Below are 27,081 nucleotides of genomic sequence, written 5' to 3' on the forward strand. Positions count from 1 at the left end.
CATGTCTATGTTGTCTTCACCTGTTCAGCGAAAAGGCTCTGCCTTATGCTGTTAGGGACCACTCTAATGCCCATTAAAGCTGATAGAGATGTTTAACTTCAGGGCATACTGTTATCAGGTGTTGTATCTGCTTCCTATGCCAAGTCATGAAAATCTTAATTAGGCAAAGTCTTCATTAAAATAATTACAACCAAGGAAAACACTGCTAATGAACCTGAACATAGACCTCATTACTGTGTGCTTCATCACAACTCCGTTCCTGTCAATGGTAAATATGAAGATGCTGGACTTGAAGTTTTTGAATCAAGCAGAGTAAGTTATCAAAAAGCTCTAATACATACTGTGTAGTTTTCTGAGTCAAGGCTGCGTGATATACTGGGGGTTCAAATTTAGATCACCTCTCTTAATTTTTCTGTTTTGTGTTGAATGAGTTTTCCTAGGTTTTTAGCTATATTAGAGTTTTGCACTGTTTTTCATCACCATAGTATCTGGATATCTGATAAAATCAATAATGATGCCAAAGCAGAAGATTTAATGGTGTCTGTGACACTGTGTGTTTCTCCTCTGCTTGGAGGGGAAAACATAAGTAACAACCTGACTGGGGGGCTGTATACTTGGGTGGCATTGCTATGCCATAGGGTATGGGAATTTGTGCTGCACAGCTGTCACTCATAAAAAAAATAAATCAGACTATTATTTAGTAAATCTGGGTCTGTATGTGTGAACTGGGAAAAACACTAACCTACCTTGTAAATCTCAGGTCATGCTTGTAATAGTGGCAAACAGAAGCTTACTTGTAAAATGAGGAAAAACTGATCTGGAAGTAATTTGAGACAATAGACAGGGTGCCACAGCCCTGTTTCCAGGTTCCTGATTCAAACATAGCTGGTCTTTGTAGGACAGCAGCAAAGCTCCTGATGGCATGGGTCACCAACACCACACCACAAGCAAGACCTGGAGTCTGTGGATCACTGTGTTGCTGAAGAGATTAATTTGCTTTTGCTACCATATAAACCACATGACCCTCTTCTCCTACCCTACACTGATGGGCATCCTGTATTGCTCTGCCTAGTGTGCTGGTTCTTCCTGCCTCGGGGATGTATTAGTTACTTGCTTTTGCCTGTACCAAGGTCCAGAAATGGTTAAGGTGGCATCTCTGACAACCTCTTTCTATGTGGTTTCAACTAGTTTACTTAAAGGGGGATTTTTAATCTCCCCCAGAATATGAGGCAGCTCTATGGTAGTGTCTAGCTTGTGTGGAACAAGGCCGCTGAACTTAAGGCAGGAAATTTAAGGTCCCAAACAGACAGAATCACAAGAGCACAGATGAATGGTTTGCAAGTGTGCTGCACCTGAAGAAAAAAAAAGTAAGTTGCTTGGCTTTTCCTTTCCTGATGGCACCCAAAGACTGGGAAAGGCTAGCAATATCAAACTGCCCACTGGAGCTGGCGACTGCATAAACCCTGACTGTCCCTCAGAAGTGCTTGGACAAATCATTCAAATCCTGTGTGCCTCAAATTATCCCCTACAAAGCAGGGACATGTATACTTCCTAATCATATATGATTGCTTTGGCACTGAAGTCATGACTGTAAGTTAATATTTGCCCGTAAATGCAGTTGTCAATGTCTTGTGGTTGCCTTGTTCAGCTTCAGAAAAAGTCTTAAACTTTTATGCAGTTAACTTCCATGGCCATTACAGTTTATGGTCACTAGTTAACTACAGCAGGAGGGTCAAATTTTGCAGACTGTAGTTTCTTTTCAGCCTGCAGGATTTCTCCTCCTCCAAGTCTGTTTTCTGCTCTTGCCAGTACCCCGCCTTCTGTTTAAAGGCATTAGTAATACCAAATAAAGCTAGAGATGCTCATTATAACAACTAAGTTGTTTCCTTTTTAACCAGAGCAAGTGCTTATGCCAGGTTTGCATGAAGAACCTCTCTGTGTGTCTTGTTTAGGGCACAGTACGCCAATCATTTGGTAGAAGACAAGTGTATTACATGTAATTTTGCTTTTAGCTGTATATTTACTGGAAAGCTGGTATGAGCATTGGTAATCTAATTTTTGCCTGGTTGGAGGTGATGGAAATATAAAGAACGGGAAATAAAAGGTTATTGCCATGTGTGCTGAATTGTGGTTTGGTAGCAGCAGTTGTCTTGTAGTTAAGTGGCCATCAAAACCCTTCTTGGGGTGGCAATAAATTAAAAAAATAAAATCAGAAAATATATCAGTTTTCAAAGAGTAAAAAAAGATGTGGCAGTTATTGTGACACAGGTTTGCCGTCTGTTTCTGATTATCCCTTTGGCTGGAGAGTTGGGGTTTCTAATTGTAAGGTTAAGGAATCCTTTTTATCTATCTCTTGCTTCCTAATCCTATGCTAGACAGTATTGTTTTCTGTGCCTTTTGTCTTCTGGGGAAGGAGACAATCTCTGGCTCATGCAAACATCTTGTTAAAGTCTGCTGAGGATTAGGGGGTGTGACAGTTTTCTTGCTGAGCCTTTTTATTGGGGATTTTTATGCCTGCTTTTCAGGGAGGTCTTTGAAATGTCTTTTATGTAGCAATCATTTCACTCTTTCTTTGTTGTCTCAAATGTTGAGGCTGTATTCTTCTCATCTGTTCCTGTTTATATTCTATACTAGCTGGTCATAACAGTTTGGCTTGAAGCTATCATCATGCTGTGTGCTTCTGAATCGCAGGGGTATTGCTAACTGCTCTATGACAGTTGCAAATTCGAGCATTATTTTAGGTCATCTGAAGCCTTAGCGTGGTTGTTTGTATGAAATACAGTTAAAGAGGTTCCAGATGAAAAATAATAACCTAGGAGTTGGGCTTTTCAAGTGTCTGCAGCTAGATGCAGGCGTTTTAAATGCTTCTGCTATAATGGGATACGTCCCTCTCAGGGTGGTGTTCATCATAGCAGCTGTAGCCTGGCCTAAACTCCTACAATAATCAAAGGAAGAGACAAGCCTGTCTTGCTGGCAAGGCATTACTTCTTGACAGAAAAAACTTAATCTGGGAATAAGTTGCTCTTGTGAAGAAATGTTTTGTCCCTCTTCCCCATCATGAAACCACCTAGCAGTTGGCTACCAGCATAATAATAACAAATTAGCCCATACCAGAAGCTAAACGTGTAAGTGACTGAAGTTAGATAACAAAAAGACTAATCCTGACAAAAAAAAAAAAAAAAAAAAAATTCTTCCAATTTTCATAAGAAGATTGGAAAGTTCTGTTAATCTCACATTTCAATTTTGAAAAGCTGGGGCTTTGTCAGTGTTCCTTGAGCCTTTAAGTAAAACAAAAGACTGTTTCCTAATGCCTTTTATGAGCAGCACTCCTGTGTCTTGAGCAACTATCTTGATTCAAGAGTCCATGTGTATTATTTTTAAAATGAACTGGCAAGCACGTGTTCTTGCTGACTTTAATGTGGTGTTTATTTTGGAAAGTATGTAATCTCATGTACCACCTGGGGAGATCAGATTCAAAGTTAAGCAACAAGCCAGGGTTATGTAGTTTCACTGATGGTGAAGGTATCAGAGGCAGTTTTCTGAGACTATCATATGGGTGGGGAAATGGTTGCATAGTCCTCTGCTTTGAGGTCGAGGTAAAAGTGTTTGTAAAGACAAGACGCTGTTTTGATTTCTATTTTTTTAAAATATGGCTAAGTTCTTATTACCTTACACAATGTATCTTGCTTATTGTTCATCTTTTTCTCCAGTACTTTCCTATAAAGCTGTTTTTCTGTCCTGATCAACAATTTGCCCCATGTAACACACTTCTACCTGCATTTACTTACAGTTTCTCTAGCCTAATTTCTGGTGTCTAAAGCCATATATAATATCGTTCCAATTCACACTTAACCACAAAACCCACTCTTCCAGATATGACCTCAGTTTATTTTATATCACACTTCTTTTTCCTAAAGTATTTTATACATAGCATAATATGCAATGATACGGCACTGATGTTTATCAAAATTGTTTCACACTGTAGTTATTTCTATTCCTGTCTTTTGGATCAAGTACAGTACAGCTGCAGATTAATACCACCTTCTAAAATAGGTTTAATGTGTTTATTTTCTTACCGCATTCACTCCATCCACTAACTTGTTATATGGATTATATTTAATGGGAATCTTGTGGGGCTATCAAAGGCCATTTATTTTCTATTGAAATAACAATTAAGATAACACACAAACTAATATAGTAATCAAATAAACCTGACAAATAACAAACTTTTTTTTTAAGGCTGCGGAGGCATGCTAACAAATCTATTTGATCAATATATGGGATGTGAAAAAAGAGGAGACAAGATTGACTGATGAATAAAATGGAACTGACACAAATAGGCTGACAGCCAGTCGCAAGTCTCTTTAGGGCAAATGCAATTAACTTAGAATAATAGACTCAAATTTGATGGTTAGAAATGCATTTTTATTAACAATCACAGCCTGAATCATTATGCACTCTTATGAATAAAATTGTACTTATACTGAATGTCTGTGTATACATGTATGCATGTACATACAAAAAAGCCTCGTTGAAAGAGAGCTTTATTTTCGTGACAGAATAACTGTATGAGATTTAAAATAAAAAGCACACATAAGTATAAATCTAAATATTCAAACCAGTGATATAAAAATCACATATGTGGTATGCTAGTATTAACGATAAAGGCAATAAGCATTGGTCCCAGGACTGCTTGTTCTTTTGGGACGTGAAATTGCAATCGGGGATTTACAGATTTCATTCTGAGGCAGAGAAGTCATTACTAGAAACATAAGCTCATTCTCTTTACTTTAATAGCTATTTTAAATCATTCATTTAGAAAATACATTAACTATTTATTGTATAGGCAGTACATTTCTATTGGCATTCCATTTTCATGCTTTTTTATAATCCTTTTTAGCAAATTATTTTATTAAAAGAAGATTAGAATTAGCAAAAGGATCCTACCAATTTTTGAAAATGCTACTCTTGAAGAAGAATATTTCCTATTATTAACAGGTATGAGGTATTAAAACTTTAAAGGGACGGAAGATATTCAATTGCTAATGTGTCCTTTTTCTTTTGACCTTCATTGCAGAGGCTGATTGCTATTTGTAAATTACTTTTAAAATTATTAATCTCATTTAATTTCTGAATAAATATAATCTCCTTTTTTATTCCCAAACATCCTTGGGATTTAGATATGAAAAGAATTGCCTGTAGGATACATTATGGTGCAGAAGTCTTACTTCTTGGAAAAGATAAAATACACCATTTAATGCAGAGAAATTCTAGATAGTATTAGCTTTTTGTAATATGAATATGAAACCATGATACCTACAGTGCTTGGTGCTTAAATATCTTGAGAAGGTGTAATGGTAGGAAGTAAAATGTCTGTACTGGAAGTGTCTTAAGTCAGGTTTCCTCAGCTCAGTGTCCCTGCTGGACTACTCCATGACCAGAGACAGTATAGCAGTGAACTAGGATGCTCTATGGGATGCTCATATAGCTTCTCTATGAGTAAGCTGGTACATATTGTTATGCTTCTCAGACAGTTTCTGGACTGGCTGAGCTGGATCCAAGAAATAGCTGTTCTCAGTTTTTTCCACTTTGAAGGAGGTTTTAGTCTTCGTTTCCCAGAGGTGAGAAGTACACAGGCATACTGGGAAGGCAGGCTGCCTTGCTTCTGATGGGGGGAGAGGCCTAGAGAAACCGTAAAGAAACAGGTATGGGGTGAGGCTGGAGAATGGATTTCCTGGTAAAAACCTGGTGTCTGGGGAGTTCATAGGCTGCCACTTTGGTTTTCTACTTCTGATTAGCTATAAAGTCATTGCCAAGAGGGAAAACCTTCTCAGGGAGCCCAATGATGGCTGAAGGTTTTCCAGTCTTTTTTTCTTCTCCTATAATCTAGCTCAGGTATTAACAGCAATCCACAGAAAGGTTTCCCAGGGCTGCTTCTTGAATTCCTGGTATTGCCTATTCTGAGAGACAATATGGGAGGATCACAGGTTCCAGCATCCCCAAACCTGGTGTGGGCCTGAAAGAACAAAATGATGCACAAATCATGAGAAAATGCTCAGGGGCTTGGACTGCTCAAGGGTTCTTACAGAACTGTTTTTGGTGAGGAGGGAGTAGGACTAGTCAAGTTCATGGTATCGATTCAGTTTCTCCTTAGTATCTATGTAGTTCTGTCACTGGAAACAGCTGGAAGAGTTGCTTCTTGAGTGTGATGCCAGGCAAGAATATGTGTTGTTTTATGACAACAGTTACTTAAAATTTTAAATGAGTAAAATGTCTTAAAACAATTTGCATGGAAGCTTTAGTTGGTAAACAGACTATGGAGACCATATGATCCCTAGATTTAATTGGGGGTGGCTTTTTGCAGTCAATGCACTTCAGGTTTAGTGGGCTGGGTGCTTAGTTCTTTCAGCTTACTGGTTTTAGGAGTAAAATATCATTGAGCTCCACACAATGATCTGAAGCATGGTAATATAAGAGAAAGGAGAGTCAGGCCCTGCGTGATGGATACTAATTCTCCACTGATGTAATCAACCGACCAGAACAAGAATGACTCACTCCATCAATACATATCTGAGGGCCTGCTTCAGATCACTTTTAAATTCGTTCACACCAACCTCATTTAATTTGCTTGAATGGGCTTACTCCCGAGTTAGACTGATACATGCAAGAGGAAATCCAGGTCCTTAAGAATGAAATCATAATTAGTTTCTCTCTTAGTAGCTGCTATACTTAAAAACAATAAAATAAAACACAGATGTTTCCAAAGATATATTAGAAAGCAAAAGGGGATGCTTTTAAGTGCATTATTTTTTTCTTAACCCAGTAGCGGTAGAACTGTTGATAATGCATCATACTTACAATATGTTTCTGTTGGCATTGATGCTCTGTGCTTTTTTATCTCCTTTTCAGAAGTTTTTTGCATTAAAAACAGATTAGAACTAACAAAATCTAACTACCAGGTTTTGAAAATACTTCTTCCAAGGAAGATATTTTTCCCCAACACCTGCCATTTTTTCCCCCACTGCATCTTAAACCTGTTCAGGTTCAGAACTGATTTCACCCTTTCATGATCCCCAAATATTAAAAGATTCCATTCCCACTCAGTTTAGTTTCCTTGTTGTGTGTGTTTTTTTTTTTTTTTTGTCTGTTACAAATATCATTTGGCCAAGATGTTCTCAATGGAACAAAAATACTTTCTGTTCACCTCATCCTCGAGCAGGTGCCAGGCAATCTGCAGTAGCTATTCTGCTACCTGAGCAGTGTGCATATTTAGCAACACCAGGCCAACCTTCACTGTCACAGCATGGAAAGTCAAAAATAGATGACAGAAACATATTTCTTTCCATGAAGATTTATGCAGCTAGGTAAAAGCTTCACATTAACAGGTTTTAGTGGAAGGAAATAATAGTTTTGGAATGAAGAACCTAGACTATAATATAAAAAGTCTCTGTATTATATATACACTTGAGTAGATAAGGTTAGAATGATATATCTGTATATTCCTGCTTTCCTCCATGAGTGTTCTGCCAACAACCTGTTCTCCACATCAGGTGTACACCTCTTCCCTTATTAGCATTCGGTGCTGTGGCTGGGAAGCTACAAAAAAGTAAATTGCTTACAAAAAGCCATATTTGTAACTTATTTAATGGGCACAGCACTGGCTTACTGTGTGATTCTAGGCTATCCTTAAGGCTGGGTTGCAGTGTACATCGTGTTGTGTTACTGCCACAGTTGGGGGGAAGACGCAATATTTTAAAGGCAAAGAATGATGCCAAGAAGAATCACAGATGATGGGCCTGGAAAGGACCTCGAGCTCAGCTAGTCCCAGCCTGCATGCATGAAAGTCTCTGCAGGCTAACCCCTTAGGTGTCTTCTCTCATTTCTTCTGAGACACCACTAAGTGACAGTGCCTGAAACTCTTCCTGAGGCAGAGTATTGCCTAATCGTCCTTTCTCGGAAGACATTTGCCTTCCATCCAAACTAAATTTTTTCTGCTCCCAAATGTGTCCTGCTGTGGAAGTGGAAAGAAATGTAACTGGGTAAATAATTCCAAGTGGAATAACGCACTCAGCACTGCAGGGTCTTCAAAAATTGATTTTTCTGGAATAACTTGATCTTTTCTCCCTGTTCTTGGTGGTGCTGCTTGTGTATGCTTTCAGAGCAAAGGGTTGCATTTTGTTGTCATGTCTCTTTTTAAAAAATGTGTAACTGTTAAAGATGCCAAGGCAATTGTTATTTCAACTCTTAATTTGCTGAGGTTTGATAGATATTCGGTAGATGTTTTATTATCCCTGGCACAGCTTATTATAAATAAAACAAGGGATTGACCTTGTTTCAGTTTTTATGATAGTGCTAATAAAGTTCTCTGGCTCCCAGATAACAACTGACAGGCCCTGTACCGCAGTGAAAAGTTATGGTGAAGACTCAAGTGAGTTGTCCAGTAAACCTAGAAGACACATTTTAGTAGTATGATAGTCCAAAGTTAACTGTAGTGACCAGTGATTTCTGCCACGGCCAAAATCTGTCAAACTAGGTGCTCAGTGCAGATACAGTTGAGAAGTTCCTGTCCCTGAAAACTATGTAAGTCTGTGTAGACAATGGAGTCATGGTGGTTTTGCAGATGATAAGCTACAGCATGGATACTGGCTCATTTTTTTCCTGATGATCACGCAGGTAAGCTTTCTTTAGGGTGTTAGATGGATAGAAAAATCCATATTTTCTCCAGTTTTAAATACTCTTCAAATTGGTTATAATCATCTTCCTTTTTTTTTAATTAATTAATTAATTTATTTATTTATTTAATTTTTGAAAAGGCCTTGCATCATTTTCTCCTGTAATCAGGGAGAGGGCAATGTGGATTCATTTTCTAGGTGGCTTTCCATCTGTGTATGGTGTATCTTTTTAATTCCTTAGGTTCAGTTTGAAACCTTCAAAGAAAAATATTTACCTAATTTCAGTGAAACTGCTAATGTTCTCCCAAGAGAAGGTGAATTTCTGAGGGTTCCCTTTATGCTTCTCTTAAAACAAACCTTCCCAAAATATCAAGGAACAAAACCCACAAAATTGCACACCTATATAAAACTGTGCTTTCTTGTGAAACTAAACAGAACTGTACCTCCCTTGGAATTCAGAGTAGAGTATAGTTCCCTGATTTTGGAGGAACAGGCTTGTCCAGTACAATTATCCCATTTGACCAGGGCTTGATAGAGTTCATAGAACTTTCTTCAGTAATTTTTCCTTCAGAGTGAATTATTCTTCCCTGTATAAGTGAACAGTCAAACCCCACCACGTATAACCAGAGACCCCCACATTTAAAGCTATGTGCTGCTCCCTGAAAGCCAAAGGCAGTTTTGCCGTTGACTTTCATCGAAGTAGGAACAAGCCCTGTATTTGCAACTTAAAGCAAGTAGGTTAGAATTATGAAGAATGATTATTTAAAATAGCAATGATGTAATATCAGTGTCAATTCCATTATTTTAACAGATGTAAATTTGCTCTGCTCTTGAACTCTGGTGAATTTTAATGGCAATATTAAAGAGATACTATTAAGACTACTTAAAAGAACTATTTGTAAAAAGTGTCTCCAGTTAAGGAAAAAAAGTTTAAATTGCTTTTTTATTCAGTCTGCACAGTTATTTATTTGAATGGTTTTGTATATTACAAATTAATATGTATTAGAAGATAAAAGATCACACTAATATTACGAACGGTCATGGGATATGGCATAGCCTATACTGTTTAGGCCAAGCAAATATACCTCATATCCAGCTGTAGTTTAGGTAGCTTTCACCATAGGACAAATACTGACTTTATGTATGGTGTCCATAATGTACCTCATAAGTACTTTAGGACTGGCTAACTTTAGTAGGGTACATCTACTTACCTTGCAAGGCCAGTTACAGGTCAATGCAGTGGTGTACCTGGCTGACAACTGCTGTCACTTTTCTGGAAGTCAAAGGAATTTAAGGATTTAGAGGTTCTCAAAAGATCCAGTTCTGATTTTACTTGTTGGTTTTCATGCAGCTGTGTTCCAATGGGACACTGATAGGAGAAGGTCAGTGTGGCAGGTCCTGGAGACCTCTTAAAACTTCTGCACAAGGCTATTAACATCTGCTGGTTTAAGAAGGCTTTATTTTGTGGAGTGAAACTTCACAATAAAGCAACAATCCTGGGGCCCCAATGCAAAGTTCATAAAATTAAATGGAAGATTTTGAATGGGCTGGCATTGCGCAAACTAGGTTATCACAGGCCAAAAAAGAAGGTGCTGCTACTTGTTTTTCTGGAGGAGAGTTGGATAAGTAATAAAGTAGATACTCCATAAGACTGAATCAGAGAAAGCCATATTCTAATAATTCAATACTGATTTTTTTCATTAAGGGCTCAACAGTTCTGTCATTGAGGTCAATAGAAGTTCTGTCTTTTTTCTGATCTTCATTATCACCTACAGTTAGTAAATTTTGGGTGCTACAATTATTTTTTCTTAGAAACATGCAAAGCACATTTTTAAGTACTCTGCACTGGCAACCACAAACAAGGGTGATCAGTCGGTGATGTTCAGCTACTCAGAATGCTGGATATTCAGAATATCTAAGTATTATCTGCATCTAGCAAATCTACGTTAGCATTGGTACAGAAGTTTTTGCTACTGAGCCCATAGAATGCCTTGAGATAATTGGTGACATGGGGGAGGATGAAACCAGCCTGCAAAGCTGGGATATGATCTGTTCTGAGTTTAAAAAGGCTTTGGGCTGAGCTTTCACTTAATTTGCTGTAGACTAAGTGTTGAAACTGATGTACAAATCTAGCCAAGAATTTTCACATTTTGAAGTAACTGATTCACCTCAACTTCTATTAATACCTTCAGGAAGTGAGTAGGCTATTTAAAAGGTTAATGGCTGAAAAGGATTTAAGACTCTCAAACAAAAAGTAAACGTGTTTTTCACCTTAGCCTCATTAGGAAAGGTAAATATTGAGTGCTCTAGTGAAGCTGGACCTTGTGACTCATTTGACCTAACAATTGTTTCTTCTACTAGGCATTTATGAGTGTAGTCTGAGAGCAGATTCTTCCAAGTATTCAATTCTGATCCAAGAAAAAAATGTCTCTTTCCATTAGGTTTTTATTTCCTCCTCTTGCTCCAGACAAACCGGAATATTACAAAGGGCAAATCCATGAAAGTTTTTCTCCAACATTCTCTCAGGGGGAAAAGCAGGCTTTTTATCTTAAAATGACAGTCTTTCAGTTGTGCAAAAAAAAAAAAAAAAAAAAAAAAAAAAAAAAGCCTTTTACTTCTGTAAAAGCCAGCACATACAAAAACCTAGGCTGACCTGTTATGGCAAGGAGAAGGTGAGGGTGTATTTTGACTGTTGTATGCTTCTGTAAATGCAGATTTAGACACCACTGTGTATAAATACAATCTAAAGGGGCAGATTTTTTTTTTTCTGTCAATAGAAGCTTATGAACTTCTTGCATTGCTCCTCTTTTGCCAGCCCTTGGCCACCACCTCACCCTAGTTTTGACATGACCAGTCCAGAACAAAGTGCTCAGTGCAGCCTGGTTGTAGCACAGTTGACCAAAGCAACCATAGCTTAATCATTTTAGGCTTTTAAAGCAGAGCCAAACACAGCCTAATGGGCAAATCGCAGAAAACTCAGGAGAGGTCTTCTGCCAAAATTCAAACCCTGTTCTGCCAGCCTGCTTGTAACTTACTGGTACAGTGTAGAGTGCTCTTGAGAATAATAAATATATAATCCCATATCCCACAGTCCATTACCACATAGTGTTTGAAAAATTTCCCATTAACAAAACACAGTACATGCAGGTAAAAATATCAATGTGTCTCATTAGAGGGAGAAAAAAATGGAAAATATGTGTTGTATTAAAGCCAAGTTTTGGGCTCTTGTGCAGAGTTTGAGGGGAAAAATGTATTTCTGCAGGTGGTCTCTAAAGTGGAGGAAAGGATACAGTTTCTTGGCTATGCTAGCAATTAGAAACAGGGCAACAACATACCCAAGATGTGGCCTCTAATCTAGGCCAAGGCATTCTTCATCTTCCTCTTCTATAAGAAGCAGATTCAGCAAAATGCCAAAGCACAAGCCTAACTTTGAGCTTATGAGTAATTCTGGTGACTTTGCTCTTGAAATCCTGGTTAAAAGACTGGTATCCAATGTTTGCCTTGGTTTGTGTCAGTGTTGCACAAATTGTTTCAGGTTGCACAGCAACCCAGAGAGTCCTCTGCTCTGATTTTCCTCAGCAGTAATAAAGGACTTGTGTGTGACAGAGAGGAAGGTGGAGCTAAAATATGGGGGGATTAAACCCTGGGGAAAAATAATATAGAACTGTGCGTGATGAATACACACATTGCAGACCCATGACTTGAAAAGCAAACAGACCAAGCCACTCAAAACTCTGTGCATGTAAAATCTTTTCTTGCCATTTTATAGGAATGCTTGAGATTGAAATCAGTGCTGTGAAATACTGGTGGCAGCAGAAGAATAATACACTGGTATTATTCACTTCAGTGTGCAGCTTCTGCTCTCCAAGTGTCAATAATTGATCCTCTGTTGAACCAGATTATGCCTGGGCACAGAAAAGCAGATGCTCAGTTTGTGTAATGGGGCTGGAAGGGAGCTCAATAGCTGCCAGACACCGTGCCTGAAAGACAAGGTCCAAAGAGACCAAAATCTAATTCTTGTGAGTATCTGAGCAAACCGCTTTTACCTGCTCTTTTCATTGAAATAAAGCCATAATTACTGTTCTTTTAAGGGAAGAAGCCTTACTTGTTATAGACTTAGAGTTGTACTCACTTTTCCTTGGATAAATGCAAGCAGGTGGAGGATCCTTATGGTTTCCTACTGTCCTTCAGTATAGCTCATGCAAAACTTTGTGCAGCAGTTTCTACCTGGGATCTTTGCACCTCATTGTTACTGCAATGTTTCTGGAGAGATCTCTAATCTATGGGGAGGAAAAAAAAAGAGCCAAAGAAATTGGAAGCTTGGAAGGGGAGGTCTGTTGGTTTTCTGCTCACATAAATTGTCTGCAAAGCACACGTGGCCCTTAAAGGGCTGCGTTAGGTGGAATAATTCCCCTGGCAGTGCAGCACCACATGTTTCTGCTAGCCTGTGTGCTCGGTGCAGCTGCACAGCGTATCACATAACGCCATCAACTGCAAGCGTGCTAGCTTGCCATTCCAGTGAGGCCCCAAGAACTGTAAATAGAAATAGCCAAGAAAACTGTGGTGCAGCACTTGAGCTGCAAGGCCGTGGACACTTAGCTGACTGCCCAGGGCCTGTATTCAGTGCGTGAGACCTGACAGGTGGCTGTGCCTCACCCAAGGCATTTAGTTTGTCCCAGTTGCATACCCTGGTCTTGACTTCAGAGCCTGGATGCCTGTAAGCATGGCGAAGAAGTCTCTGGTTTTCCTGGGGGCTGAGGAAGCACTGCATACTGCAGTCCCACTGGGGTGCTGAGAGGAGCTGGGGCTTTCAAATCCTCTTACTGATCTTACACCAAAAAAGGTGTAAGAACCTCTTTGAACCTCTGTTTGAGAGGTTCAAAGACTAGAAATGACATTTTGTGCTGATTTGAGCCATGCAATCCTCCTCTGAGAAGGATTCGCTCTCTGTTCACTATGGACAAGGAAATCCTATACATCCAGTGCCTGCCCTGCCTATGTTTTGCAGAGCCCAGTTCTGTCTCTGGGCACTGCTGTTGACACCCAGGTGGGTGGAGAGCAGCTGAGAGCTGCCAGAGCTGTGGTTTTGCTCCTCTGAGCTTCTTGGAAGAGCAACTGTCCAAGTATCAGACAGGACATAAATCACACATTTCCAGGGGTATGGGAATATGTCTTCTTCTGAAGCAAGAAGAGGGAGAAGGATGCTGTGCTCGTCAGGGCCTACGGCAGGCAGGGTGAGAGGGTGATGCCACCTGCCTGGCTGACCTGGAAGGTGCTACCTTTCATTATTTGCATTATTTGTTTTCCCAAGGTTGTTGAGACTATCACCATAGTTCAGCCACTCATTGCTCAGTTATCTGACAAGTTTTTGTTTTGTGAAAGTATATTCACATACTGAAAAAAACACTTGGGAAAACAATGGTGTTTTACATATAAAACTGTTTTATTTTGTATGAAATTTAACTGAAATGATCTTAATGACTTATGTAAAGTGAAATATTGGGTTTTCCTTTTTCTTTCTCTTTTAGCCCTGGTCTCACACAGGCATATTAATGATTATTTGTCAAAGTCACACTGTTTGCTTACAAGGTACGAAGGCTTTTTAGACACTATAATGACAGCTTTTTATTCACTTGATAATATTTAGAATAAGCCATAAAAGCCAATCTCTGAACGAACAGACCGCTTTTATTGGCTTTTAGTGCTATTACTGCTATCATAAGTGGTAAATTGGCCTAATGCAAGTAATACTGCTGTGTCATACTGTAAAAACCGCTGCTTAGTTTTATATTTTATTTATTTTTCATGAATATTTTTTTTAAAGCAAGGAGACTTCACTATCCTTCTCCAGCTGTTGGTGATTCCCTCCAAGTGAGAGCTGGGGAAGCTTCCTCTGCTATTTCTTTGCATAGTTATTTTCTTTGCATGATGATTGCCATCTCTGCTGGGACGTCTGAATGTAAAGTTAGAGACAAAGAGTGAGTCAAGGAAAATCATCCTGAATTCAGGGTGTCCATCTGCAGAAGGAGCTTTCAGAGAACCTTAGGTGAAGCAGGCTCAGTGTATTTATATAACATCAGTTTTTTGATTATGCTTATCTTTGTAATAGGAATATTATTCATAACATCTGCCTCTCTGCTTCCTTTGCCTCCTACTTGCTTGCGCATGCTTTTTTGGTATGTGCATGCATGTTTTTTGGTACAGCCTAAGCCTGACCCAAATCTGAGTGGGTTCAACAGAGAATCTCTGGAGACAGCCTCTGGGGTTCTGTGCAATGTCCCTGTCTCTGGTAAACACCTTGGGATGATGCTTCCAGCTAGAAATGACAATAAGTAAAACCCCAAGTCATTACAGCTCTGGCTGTTCTGTTGGAAATAAGAAATTTAAACTTTTTTTTCCCCCAAAGTGACTATCTGCAGCTCATAGGTCACTTTCCTTTTAAATGATAAATAAACTGGAAACAGACAAACAAAAAATCATTGCTTAGCTGGAAACTGAAATGGACTTCACATTTGACTTTTGTCTTGTTTTGCGGTAGTATTTTAAAATATTAAACATTTAAAATATCTGAAGTCGATACATTCAGTCACAACTTTGTCTAACCAGAATGACCACCAGGTGCCATAGGTTTTTTTCCTGTGGTTATTTTGACTTCTTCTGTCTGTTACCATGTTTTTTATTGTATTATCCCCAGAGTATAAGCATGGATTTCAAAGATTTAAAAATCTAGTAATGTAACTTTGTTCCATTTAATTAGTGGATGGAAAAATTATATAATTTTATATACTTTTATTGTACTAATGTGACAGCAATCCTTGAGAAGAAGTGAAGGGAAATTGAAGGGGCTTGCATTTACTTCCAAATTTCTGTTCTTTTATCCTCCCCTTTCTTCTCTTTTGCCCATGCACTATAAAAGTGGCCTCTCTTCAGTCAGGAGTACTGACTGATTTATCAACCATGATGTAAGTTTAGGACTTGCAGTCAGCATAGATATGTCCATATGACAGTACTATAAGGCATTAAATTTAAATTTAGTGTCAATTTGGAGTTATACACGTAACAATATGGATTTCCTGGTACACTGGGCTTCTGTTAATCATCGAAAGCAAAGTTAAAATTAGTGTGTTTTTGGCCATTGAACATTCAATGGCTTCAATGTGAGTGTAGCTCCCAGGATGGAAAGTTGAAAGAAGTGCATCTGATAAAAATATGTACAAGAAGCAGTCCTATAAAAGTTTCCGTTGCCTGAGGATGGGCTCTATTTTTCGAAGACTCCTCAAGTTATTTCTAAGCTCCATGTATTTAGTGAGAATCATGCAAACAACCAGCATGAAATGTGGTGAGAGTTAACCTGGAAGTGCACTTTTTATTCTAACTGTCAACACACAGGTCAGAAACCCTAGGAAGGCTAGAGGTAGGAAATACCAGGCTGAATTTGGCTTAGTGATATACAGTAACAATGGGGGTGAGTGCTGCTTTATCTGAAAATCAAGAGTGAGACGACAGAAACAAATGTTTTTTGTCTGGGAGGGGGGGGAAAGTAGCGTTTTAAATTTAGCTAAAAGTTGAATATTTCAAAGCCAAGTGTAACTTCACTGTGTTATACTATGAGGCTGTTAAAAAAAATTACCCTAATGACAGAGAAGAGCCTACGTGAGTAATAATCACAGATTTAACTGAACACATGCTTGAAATTATTTACTTTCCGTATCCTGTGGGAACAGGAAGAAGAATCAGATTCTAACTATAATTTTGACATTAAGTATTTGAGGATGTGATTGTATTTTGCCACACGTTAGTTGCCATGGACATGCAACCAAAAGGGACAATAGTGTTAAAAGGGTTTAATCTTTTTTTGACGACTATGTCTATGAAGATTGCATAACAGACAGCTCTCCTCTGTAAATCTGATGTTTGATGCTTGCTTCAGTAGGAGGATAGAGATTAAACCCGTATTTTGCTCTGAAGAACTGAAGTAACTTTATTTACCCAAATCTACATGTCTACTTCTTAAACACAGGTGCAGTAGTATAGCAGAATGGCGTTGCTACCTGCAGCTTTGGTGCTGCAATAACATTTTCCTTCTTTTGAAACTGCATTTAGGCATCTTTTTTCAAAGATATGAAGAAACATAATTTGTCAGTAATCAGTTCTCAGATGTCTCAACACTATCAAGGCAATGTTTGTGTTTTTCTGCAGAGCATAACAGTGAGCACTGCATCTACTTTATCCCTGAAGCCTACTGACATATTCAGGCAGAAGTTTTTCTTCCTGCACATATTTCTGCACTGTGTATATTCATTTATGTGTGAGAGAAAACATTATCATGTTTAACTGCTGCAATCATAAGCACATTAAGTAGACAGATAATAAACAATCCATCTGAATTTATGATTAAGTTAATTGTGTCTGTGTTTTTCTAACATGTTTATTCAGATTAAAGACTGAAATTAGAATGAGACTATATATAATCAGGAGACCCTAAGAGACTGTTTCACTCCTATAAAATAAAAATTAATCTAGTTTAGGGGGATAGCAAAGATCTCTGTGCCACTTAAGTATCTCTTAGGTGGTAAAGAAGCCTTGTGCAATTCTCTTCAAAGAGATGAATCTCAGTTGTAGTAAGAGTCATAAAGAAACTTGACTGACACCGGGGGTTTTAGCACCTAGTTTTTGCATATGCTTTTCTGCCCAGCAGGCACCAGACTCCCAGGTTCAACACACAGAGGATGAAGTAACAGGGAGCAGCAGTAAGCTGAAGGGAGAGGTGTGGGAACAAGAGGAGTCAAAGTAGGAAAACTACTGGGAGGTGCTGAGGAGAGGGGCAGCCTGAATGCTCCACTTGCACTGGGCACCTCTACCAGCCCTTGTTCCTGATGGAGCAGGAGGAGATGCTCTAGTCCTGAATATAGGAGGAGAAATGAGGGTTCTGCTGTAACACACGTACTACTAAAAAATAAATTAATGACTGACTACCTGTGTTTTTAATGTGGAGTTATGTTTTTTTTTGGCTGCACTCATTCAACCAGTGGGAAAATCCTGAAAATTTTGCCCTATTGTAATGAAGAATAGGATTCTTCTGGAAGACTTCTATGTGGTGAATGATAGAATTAAAAAAAAATAAATAAAAAATACCACATCTTCAGGTCTTCCTAAGCATTGGCAGTTAAACAAAAATCTTTTTCATCCATTTGTGGAAATTCACAAAATTTAGACAAACCTAAATAAACCTTGCATCTACATTTTTACAACAAGTGTCTAGCCTGGGAGAGTGACTTTAAGATAACCTTACCATCTAAAGAAATGCCATTCCTTACTGTACATTCATTCCACCTATGTGGCAGTATTTGAAGTCTTACATCTCTGAGGTCTTTCCAGTTCAAAGATCAAGGACCACTCAGTTTATAAAACCATAATTAGGAGTGGTGAGCTGGGACCATTGCAGGTTTCATGTACTTCCTCTCCATTGGAAGAGAGTCTTTAAATCTGCTGTTTTACAACTTAAAGGAAGGGTTGTCTCAATTAATTCATTTGGTCATAGTCCTGAAGCTGACAAGGCATCTTCCAGGCATTTGAGCCCCCTGGGGTCCTTGTCATCAGTTTTTAAAAGTGTTTTTCGGTGTGTGTGTGTCTGTGGTTCTTATCTGGAAACAGTCTGCTTAGATAACAGTGTTCATTTTATAAGAATTTGGTGTTTTCTGCTGCATGAAACTGAGAGCTATTTTTTTTTTTTTTTTTTTTGCTATCGGTATTCTATAAAGCTTTTCAGTCCAATGACTTAATTCAGGTTTGAAGAAAAGAGAAAAAGCTTCTGGACCCAAGTCAGCAAAATGCAGGAAACAAATGTCCAAGTGTGTATGTAGAATTACATTCATTGACTTCTGAGTTTAGAAATAAATTATGGAAATGACATTTAGCTACCTAAATGCAGTGATGCAAGTTGGATTGGAACACTTTGCTGAGAATAATCTCTCTGAACCCAAAGCGCAAACCTCATGCTGGCTACTCCAGCCCCTGAAAATCAGGGGAAAGCTGGAAGGTTTTGAAAGAAATGAGAAACCCTGGAGAGATTTGGAGGCTAATTCCCCCTGTGCAAAACCAGTCTCATTGCATGGTATCCTTCCTGCTTCATTACTTTTTGGAAAAGTCTCTTAAAACCCCTAGGTATCCAGGGAGAAGGGTATGCTGGGGAAAAGATGCTTGAGTGCTGCAAGAGATGAGTTTATTTGCAGTTCCTCCAGGAATATATCCCTGGGCAAGGCTATGGGGTGTTATGGGGAGGGTGCAGTTAGGAGTTGCCTACTCCCACCTCAGATTTCTGGGATGTGTCGCTCAGAAGGGTGGCACAACCTCACCCAATGGGATTATTTCTGGAGTAAGAGATTATTTGAATAATGTGAATAATGTCACTACAGCCAGGTCTCTGATATGAGTAAATCTCCCTTTTCATATGAACTGTGGTCCTTGGAGGGGTGAAATATAATCCCGAACAGAGGCTCTATTTACCACTTAAGCCTTATTTTATGGTTTAAGTGCTGACCTTGCACTGACCCTCAATATAGGGCTGAATTTTAGCCTACAGCGAAAATCTGCTGGCTAGAGCAGCCGATTAAAGAAATCAGGGTTAGACTCCTTACTCTTTGCAAGACAATGAAAACAGGCTTATTTTTGACAAAATGTTTCTGATTTATGAGAATTTTAGTGCAGAAAGGGGCTATTTTGGAGAAAGTCTTGAAATTAGCATTTCAGTTATATTTTTGGCAGGAGAGCAAGGAAGCCATTTCATTAACTTTTCACTGGAAGTTATATATGGAGGGCATTTGTGTACACAGCTGGGCAGCATAAAACAGGAGGGCTTTGTGTGAGAATATCCCGAAATGAAATTTCATTTCTGTGCAACTTGGATCTGCGTTCCTGGGCTGCCAGGGACAGTTTGGGATGTAACCGTAGGAGGGCAGTATGAGGCCCTCGCACTTTCTACCTTGTGCTCAGTCCTTAGCAATGGATGCAAAAGTAGTGAAGAAACCACTGCTGGCCCCTGTGCAAAATCAGTGCCACCTTTTACCGCCTAACGTCAGTCAGATAAGCTCCTGCCTGCTCCCATGTATCCATATGGCTGTAATCATCAAGTGATGCTGAGAGATTAAATGTTTGTAAGGATCTCCAAAAGCCACATGCTGAAGCTGGTGTGAATTTAGCGATGCTTTGACCTCCCTTCCCACCAGATGGCTGCTATTCTGGCAGGATCACCACGGTGGTGGAAGGAGCCCTGGTCCACGTGGAGGAGACATCTGTGGCTGTGAGTGAGATGCACGAGCTAGGAGCATCCCTTGGTCAGTCCCTTGGGAGTGTTACTCATCCTTGGGCACTGCATTTCTAAGGGCATGTCTTGTGTGGCTTCCAGATTTCATAGGGCTTCCTCTAAGAGCTGTGCTGGATTAGGAGCCTGCAGAGATGGTTCTTGCCTGGGGTGTGACGGTCTGCTGCTTGCCCATCTTCTGGGTGTGATGCAGAAGGGGATTCATGCCCATGCAGAGGACGTTTCTTAATGTTTCCTTTGAGTTAGATCAAATGTTCTTTACATATATGCATAATTATTTTTTACGCTTTGTCATTTACATAACTTCTGTATGGCAGGGCAAAACGAGTATAAGCAGGAATAGTGCATGCACTGAGGATTCCTGCGTTAGTTTCTCAGGGTAGCAATGCAGATAACTTTGCCAGTGCTTCTTTGCAAATCAGCCCATGTTTCACGCTGACCTGAAGTTGTGTAGACATTTGCATGGGGAGATCTGTACCACCATCTAAACCTGCTTTCCTTCTCCAGTGAAGAGCTCTTCTCCATGTGAAGAAGCAAGTGGAGATAACTGTCTTTGCTGCTGCAGAAAATAACAGTTGTTTGGCTTTACTCATGTGTCTTGGCTTTCCTTGAGTTGGTTCTCACCGATGCTAAGGTCAGACAAATAAAAAAAAAGGCCAATACCTGCCTTTTTCTCATTGCTTTGTACCCGATGCACCTGATGATCTGATGCATGCTCTCCAAATAGGTTTTCTTTGTGTCATCTTCAGAAATAACAGCGCAGAGAAAGAGGCTCAGAAAAGGTTGATACTATCAGAAAAGATTGCTGGTATAAATTCTTTTCCCTGCTAGTTCTCGGGATAGGACTGTGACCACCTCTGTCTTCATTCAGGCCCTCAGACCAGGGTGTGTCTCATGGTGTTGTTCAGATCCAGACTTCACTGCTAGGTGACTTAGGATGTTATAGGAATGTTTTAGGTCTTTTCGATAGCCTAGCAAAACCAGACCACATATCTGCCAGTCTGATTCCGTGCATACAGTTTTATTATATCACTGTAGTTCCACATTCTCCTATATGTTGTGGAGGACCTCAGGCCCTCCACCTAAAAGGCTTTTATAAGCAAGAAATTAAAGGAGAGGGTAAATATGTCATTGTTCATTTTAAAAATATAATCTAGGGCCACAATTATGTAGATCTTTCTCTCCAAGACTGTTCTGGCTTGTGCAGCATTATTTCTTCCCCTCATCATCTTTAACTCCCTGGAGTCTTCCACTGCACTTGTGAAAAGAGAAATGAGTGCAGCACTGGGTGCAAATGGCTTAGAGGTTGAGGCATGAGTAGGATTTTGGGGGGGGGTTTCCTGCCCAAGGAAGTTCCTAAAAGCACAGCTCAGTGTTTCTCTGTAATACTTTTTACATGGCTGGTTAGGTGTCTGTTTTGCTTTGTGAAAGTATTCCTTCAAAATGAGGCTTTGATTTCAGTTTGTAGGGGCTGGAAGATAGAAAAAAAAAAATCCTCTTCCAAAAAACTTGGAAGATAAATAACTGGCAGCCAAATTAAAATCCCTTCCCCCTGCCTTGATCTAACAGCTTCTAATGTTGAAACCAACAGGTAACATACTCTGACCCACTGCACTACTAGTCCATGAACTACTACTTTGCAAAGCATTGGGAAAAAACAGAAGTCTACAAAAGATACTAAAGCCACAGCATCGCCTGTATTTTTATGTTTATTTCTGATACTATGTGGTTCATGATTGTTTCTTTTAGAAGGAACAAATAATCAATACAAAACCATGAACAAAAATAACTTTTCTTTAAAACTGGATGCTAAAAGAACATATAGTCTTCTTACTGTGCCTGACGGAAGCAGTACAAGTCTGTTTTCCACAATTCATTGTTTATTGGAATGCCTGAAATCTATATGCAATGTATTTTTAAAACACTTAAACATAGAAGTTGAGCTTCTGCTCCAGACAGTATGGTTTACCTTTTTCTAAGAACCTGATGTGTACCACAGAAGTGCGTAAAGCAAAGACACAATAATGCTTTTTAAACAACCAAATTTCAATATAATATAAAATAATGCCCATATCCATATCTCAAGGAAAAATTCTTTCTCTTCTGAGACACTTCAGCTACCTACTGACTCAGCTGCTGTCCAAGGCCTTCAAGGCCCATTTCTCTGCATTTTAGAGAAGGGGTGTAAAGAGACAGCATTTGGCTTGATTTCTGAAGGAGATTACTGCCTCCAAGAAAAAAAAAATATATATATATTGCTAATGACCTAGAAATGCAGAACTGTAGGCCCCTGTAAGAAGGGGATTAGTAATAAAAGATGAAGCATGAGCATTACCCAAGCTAAATGAACTCAAGAACGTAGAGGTGTGAGAGATGTAACTGGCTACCAGAGTAGGTCTAGTGCAGAGGATAAATAACCATATGGGGCTCTGAGGGCTCATGCCTACCCTGCTCGTGGACTCTTCTTACCATGGACCAGTTAAAACCCTCTATACCCCTTTTTTAAAGTCGCAGTCTCTGGTGCTGTACCCTATTCTGATGGAATAAATCTTCATTTCAGTTAAGTGCTTGCTGTTTACAGCTAAAGTACAAAGCCATTTTGTAGGATCAGACCCAGATCTCAATCAGCTATATCGTTCTTTGTGATGCTCAAATTGCAAATCTTGCAGAGTTTCTACTGGTGCAGCTGACACCTTGCAAGTGGAGGATTTTGGTTGTCCAGCCAAACAAGGCCTGCATGTTGGCCGGTGAGTTCTACTTAAGCATGCAATTTTCATTTTGAGGAAGTGCTGCATAAACAATGAAAAATGCAAGGTAGAGACAATAATTTAGGTCTATTTTAATGCAGCCCCTATCACAGCTTAAAAGATATAATTAACAACATGAGTTTAAAATAGTGATGCGCATTTTACAGGTGACGTAATCAGTTGCTATAAATGGCCTTTTCCTCAATACCCTCCTAGTTGATGTTTTCAAAATGAGGTTACTTGTTGAGTCTTTCCAATACACATCAGTTAGGATTAGAATACAACTGTTTTCATTTTAAAACCCAAATTTGCACCTAACTGTAGATATGTAATTTGTATCCTTGAAAGTCTCCTCATTCATATACTTCTCTTGTGTGCACATGTATGACATGCAATAAAGTGATTCTGCTATGACCAACAAACATACATAAAGGGTCTTGTAATAAGCAACATATTAATTTACCAATATTTTTTTCCAGCAAGAAATATATTTTAACCTTCCCTTTTTATGCATATAGCGGTATGCAATAGGAAAACCTTTACAATCGCATGCCTGTCTTCTAAAATATTTTAACAAGTAGAACGTAATTTTTGAAATGCCTTTCTTTGACAATTATTTGTAGCAAACAAGCTACTTAACACCGGTCAATTTTCAGCCTTTAAAATTGGAAATTCCCTCTATAACATCTTCTATAATACTTCTACTTCTGGCAGTCCATATTCCACAAACTGATGACAACTGATGCGACTTTTTCTAAGTTAGCATGCTGCCAAATCCAAAGATTTGGGGTTCATTTTTACCCCAATAATTTGAGGACACCCTACAAATGTGAATCCAATGCAGTAGTGGTTTGATTTAATAGAAACTTTTCATCAGGAATGAGGATGGTCTGTACATATTAGTGTTGCAATAGATCTTAAATAAAGCTTCCAAAGGAATGCAAACGTTGGAAAAATGAGCTTTCAGTGTACTCTAAATTTTGGTAATTTAGGCCATTCTGCACCAAAACCAAATGTACATGTACATCTCATAGGTGTTAAACTATGGAATTAATATGGTAAAAATTCCTTGCCATAATTTAGACTGCAAAATTTGTTGTGTATCTTTCCAAACACAAACCAGTAGTTAATAACTCAGCAATGCAGCTTACCTTTCTTCAGCCAAGAAATATTTTGCTTGTCATTTTCAAAACTTTCTGCTGGTTTGATTTTTACCTTCTCTGTCTCTGCTTCTGACATCTGTGGGGGAGAAAAGAATTTGGGGATGTCAGGATTTCTTTTAAAGAAAGTTTCTGACAACTGTGTTCTCTGTTTAGGTTCCAGCTATAATAGATTGTTTACTTACACAGACACACTTTTTTCCTGCAGATTATTTATACTATATAATATCTCAGTCATTAAATTTATGTTCTGTTCCTAAATGCTTTATCAATATTACATGGTTGCTGTTTGTAGATGGATTCTTTTGTAAGGTTACTATAAATTACGTTATGAAAGGAGTGAGTGATACAGTCGTAACATGCTGGTAAGAGATGCACATACAACACAGAACAGATACGGTTTGGCTACAGAGGAGGCATCCAGCCTGCCTGTTTATTGTGGTTCAAAGTTGCTGTAAAGCCTGCTGTCGGAGAGGTATAATTATGTAAATAATGATAAATATTTATAAAGGCAACTCGAACCAAGTGTATCCAAAAAAACCTTTACTGCCACTTGCGACGATTTATTTGCTGTAACGAGAAGAATCACATGCAAGTTACAGTACCTGAGGGTATTATGCATACAGTAGCTATCAGCCCGTACACTGAGGTTTACTTCCATTGCTTGCTAGGAATAAGATTAGGCTGTCCGGGCTTCTTCTAACTGCTTTATATTTTCACTGAATCCAGTTAGCTAAAGCATTTCTCTATTTTTACCTGTATCTTCCGAACGGGGGTGAAAGCAGCAGGGTTCAGATGCTGAGGAGGAGTGCTTTCGGCCGAATCCCTCGCTGTGTGTTGATGTCCAGCATTCCCATACACTGACAAAACCGAAAGGATGAGCAGTGCACTCTCTTCCTGCCTGCTGTGTGGTGCTAGATTTGTCTTGCTGCCAGAATCAGCCAACTTATTGCTGAGGTTTTCTTCTTTTTCTTTTTCTCTTTTTTTTTCTTTCCCTTTTTGTTTGCATGCACCTCTAGAGCTGGGTAGGGTAGGGAAGGAGGGGGTAATCAGCGTCCCAGCACTAGTGGAGTGGTAGAAAATCAACAGCTTTGTGAAAGAAAAATTGGTTTGGAAAGGCTATTACTGCAGTTCGTAAACCAGTGGATCTGCAAGGGGAGAAAGAAAGTAAAAAGGGAACCAGGAAATTAATAGTGACAAATCAGATAAATGTGTCAATGTTTTGGCTAAATGCAAGTTAAAATAATGAAGGGTATATGAATTAGACCCTGAGTGCCTATTTACAGCTGCCACATTGGCAAAGAAAAAGATCTAATCCTGTGGGGAGCTGAGTGCTGTGAATCCCTCGAGCTCAGGAGGCAGAAATCCATCCTCACCCAGGAGGGCAGGTGGGCACAGACAAGCATTGGACAGGGACAAGAGGTCTCAAGTGGGGATGGTGCTTGTGCTGGTGGGCTCGATGGTCAACAATGTGGAGGTCAAGGTGATTATTGGACACTAAAAATTAAATAGTTAACTGTTACTAGCTGGCTGTTAAAATTCACTTGCTATAGTTACCAGCAATGCTGCTCTAATGTTGGTGAGAGCAGGGTCAAGCCCAAAGCGAACAAAACTTCAGGGTACTCAGATGTTGTCCTACTTTTTCTATAGGACAAAAAAGCAAATGCCACTCTGCTTTCCCAAATTGAGTTTCGAAAGTATTAGTTGCAGAGTACATTCGGAATTACTCAGTTCTCTTACCTTTTAAGCAATATTTACAAAATTTCAAGCAGTGTTTGTCACCAGATACTATAATCCAAGATCCCAGTGCTTAAGTGTGGCCAATAAATAATAACATATTCCTTTTGTTATGACAATTATCTTCCTCTACTCTCCCATCACATGTCATTCTTGCAAGAAAAAATGTTTTCTTTTTTTTTTTTTTCTTCCTACTTCTCCCGTGCCAACATGCCTGAGATTCTTCTACCATCTTTAGCTAATTGTGAATTGCATGGTAAGTGCCTACTTACATCTCCAAATTGCAATGATTAGTCTTGCATGGTTTGAAAACCTATTTTAAGCAGGGTACTTTGGGAATAATTGCAACCACAGGGGGGAAACATCTAGGGGTAATATTTTAAGATCTTTGTTCCATTCCCCTTGGATGCAGCTTTGAGAGTCATGTATTTTCAATTGCCGTTCCCCTGTTTTTCCCAGAAACACTTTCCTATTTTTTCCATATTGTTGCACCTGTAATGCTATAAATTTATCAGTGGTGCTGATTCTGCAGCTGTATTTGCCAGGACAGTCTGTAGAGCTCCTGGTGGGGGTGGGTCCTAATAAAATCACCTGGGCTCTGTATGGGTCTATGTATAGGTCTATGCTCTGTCAGCATAGACCTATAGGTCTTGGACCTGATGTTAATTGGCATTTCAGAAGCACTGTTTAAAATGAAGAAATGGCTTGTTTCCAAAGGAAACTAGAGAGAAAATTCTTTCTATACGTTCACTCAGCACCCCTTTCTTGTTTTTCTATAGACTTTGTCAAAATCCTAATGTCTCCCATAGTAAAGCAACCAAGAAAAGCCCATCCAAAGCCACAGCCCTGATAGCTGCTGTTGCTTGAAAGAACAGCTCCTGAAGTTGCTGTTCCTTAGATTTTTATTTTTATTTTTTTCCCAACTTAATCTTTTCTTGAAACCAGCAGGAGCTAGAACTCCTGACAGCCTCCAAGAGTGCAAGAAACCAGCACCACTTGCAATGTGCTAATGGCTCATCTCTAAGCATCTCCCCCAAGCCATGACAATACTGATTTGAGCAAATCAACCAAATAAAAACCTGGCTTTAAATCTGTGGTTCAGCAAGAATAACATAGGTTCCTGTTCTGAGATAACCTGTTCATCTGCTACTTTCAGACAAGATGCCTTGTAGGATTCCTCTGCCTGTTGGTAACATGCAAACTCTCAGAAATTACCGAATCTGAACCTTGGGAAAGATCTCACCAGCTAGTTGACAAAACATTATATGAGTTTTCTATTTGGAGTGGTCTCCATTGTTGATATTCAATTAATGGTCTAATGTTTTCAATCCAGAAACATGAAATATAACCTTTCTTAATCTTGATCAACTCTAGTTTTCTACTGAGGTGTATTTGTGTGCTATTTTTTCCCCTCATTTAATTATTTCAGATAAATGCATCAATAT

The 27,081-nt window shown here is 39.1% G+C and overlaps 1 protein-coding gene across 2 annotated transcripts in view; it reads right to left on the minus strand.

The window, feature by feature from the left end:
* The window catches only part of MDFIC2 (MyoD family inhibitor domain containing 2), a 44,416-nt gene extending 19,348 nt beyond the window's left edge, over window positions 1-25,068 (minus strand). Inside the window, exons 1-2 of one of the 2 annotated variants that reach the window (XM_032193965.1) lie at window positions 24,656-25,068; window positions 23,891-23,978 (exon numbers count right to left, since the gene is read on the minus strand). In XM_032193965.1, the coding sequence (XP_032049856.1) occupies window positions 23,891-23,978 (88 nt within the window). In that variant the 5' untranslated portion in view covers window positions 24,656-25,068. Of the gene's footprint in view, window positions 1-5,320; window positions 6,176-23,890; window positions 23,979-24,655 lie in introns of those variants that run through there. The other variant, XM_032193964.1, reaches the window with a different exon arrangement.
* Between the last annotated feature and the right edge of the window lie 2,013 nt (window positions 25,069-27,081).

The sequence above is a fragment of the Aythya fuligula genome, chromosome 10 (assembly GCF_009819795.1).
Source record: "Aythya fuligula isolate bAytFul2 chromosome 10, bAytFul2.pri, whole genome shotgun sequence".
Lineage (NCBI taxonomy): Eukaryota > Metazoa > Chordata > Aves > Anseriformes > Anatidae > Aythya > Aythya fuligula.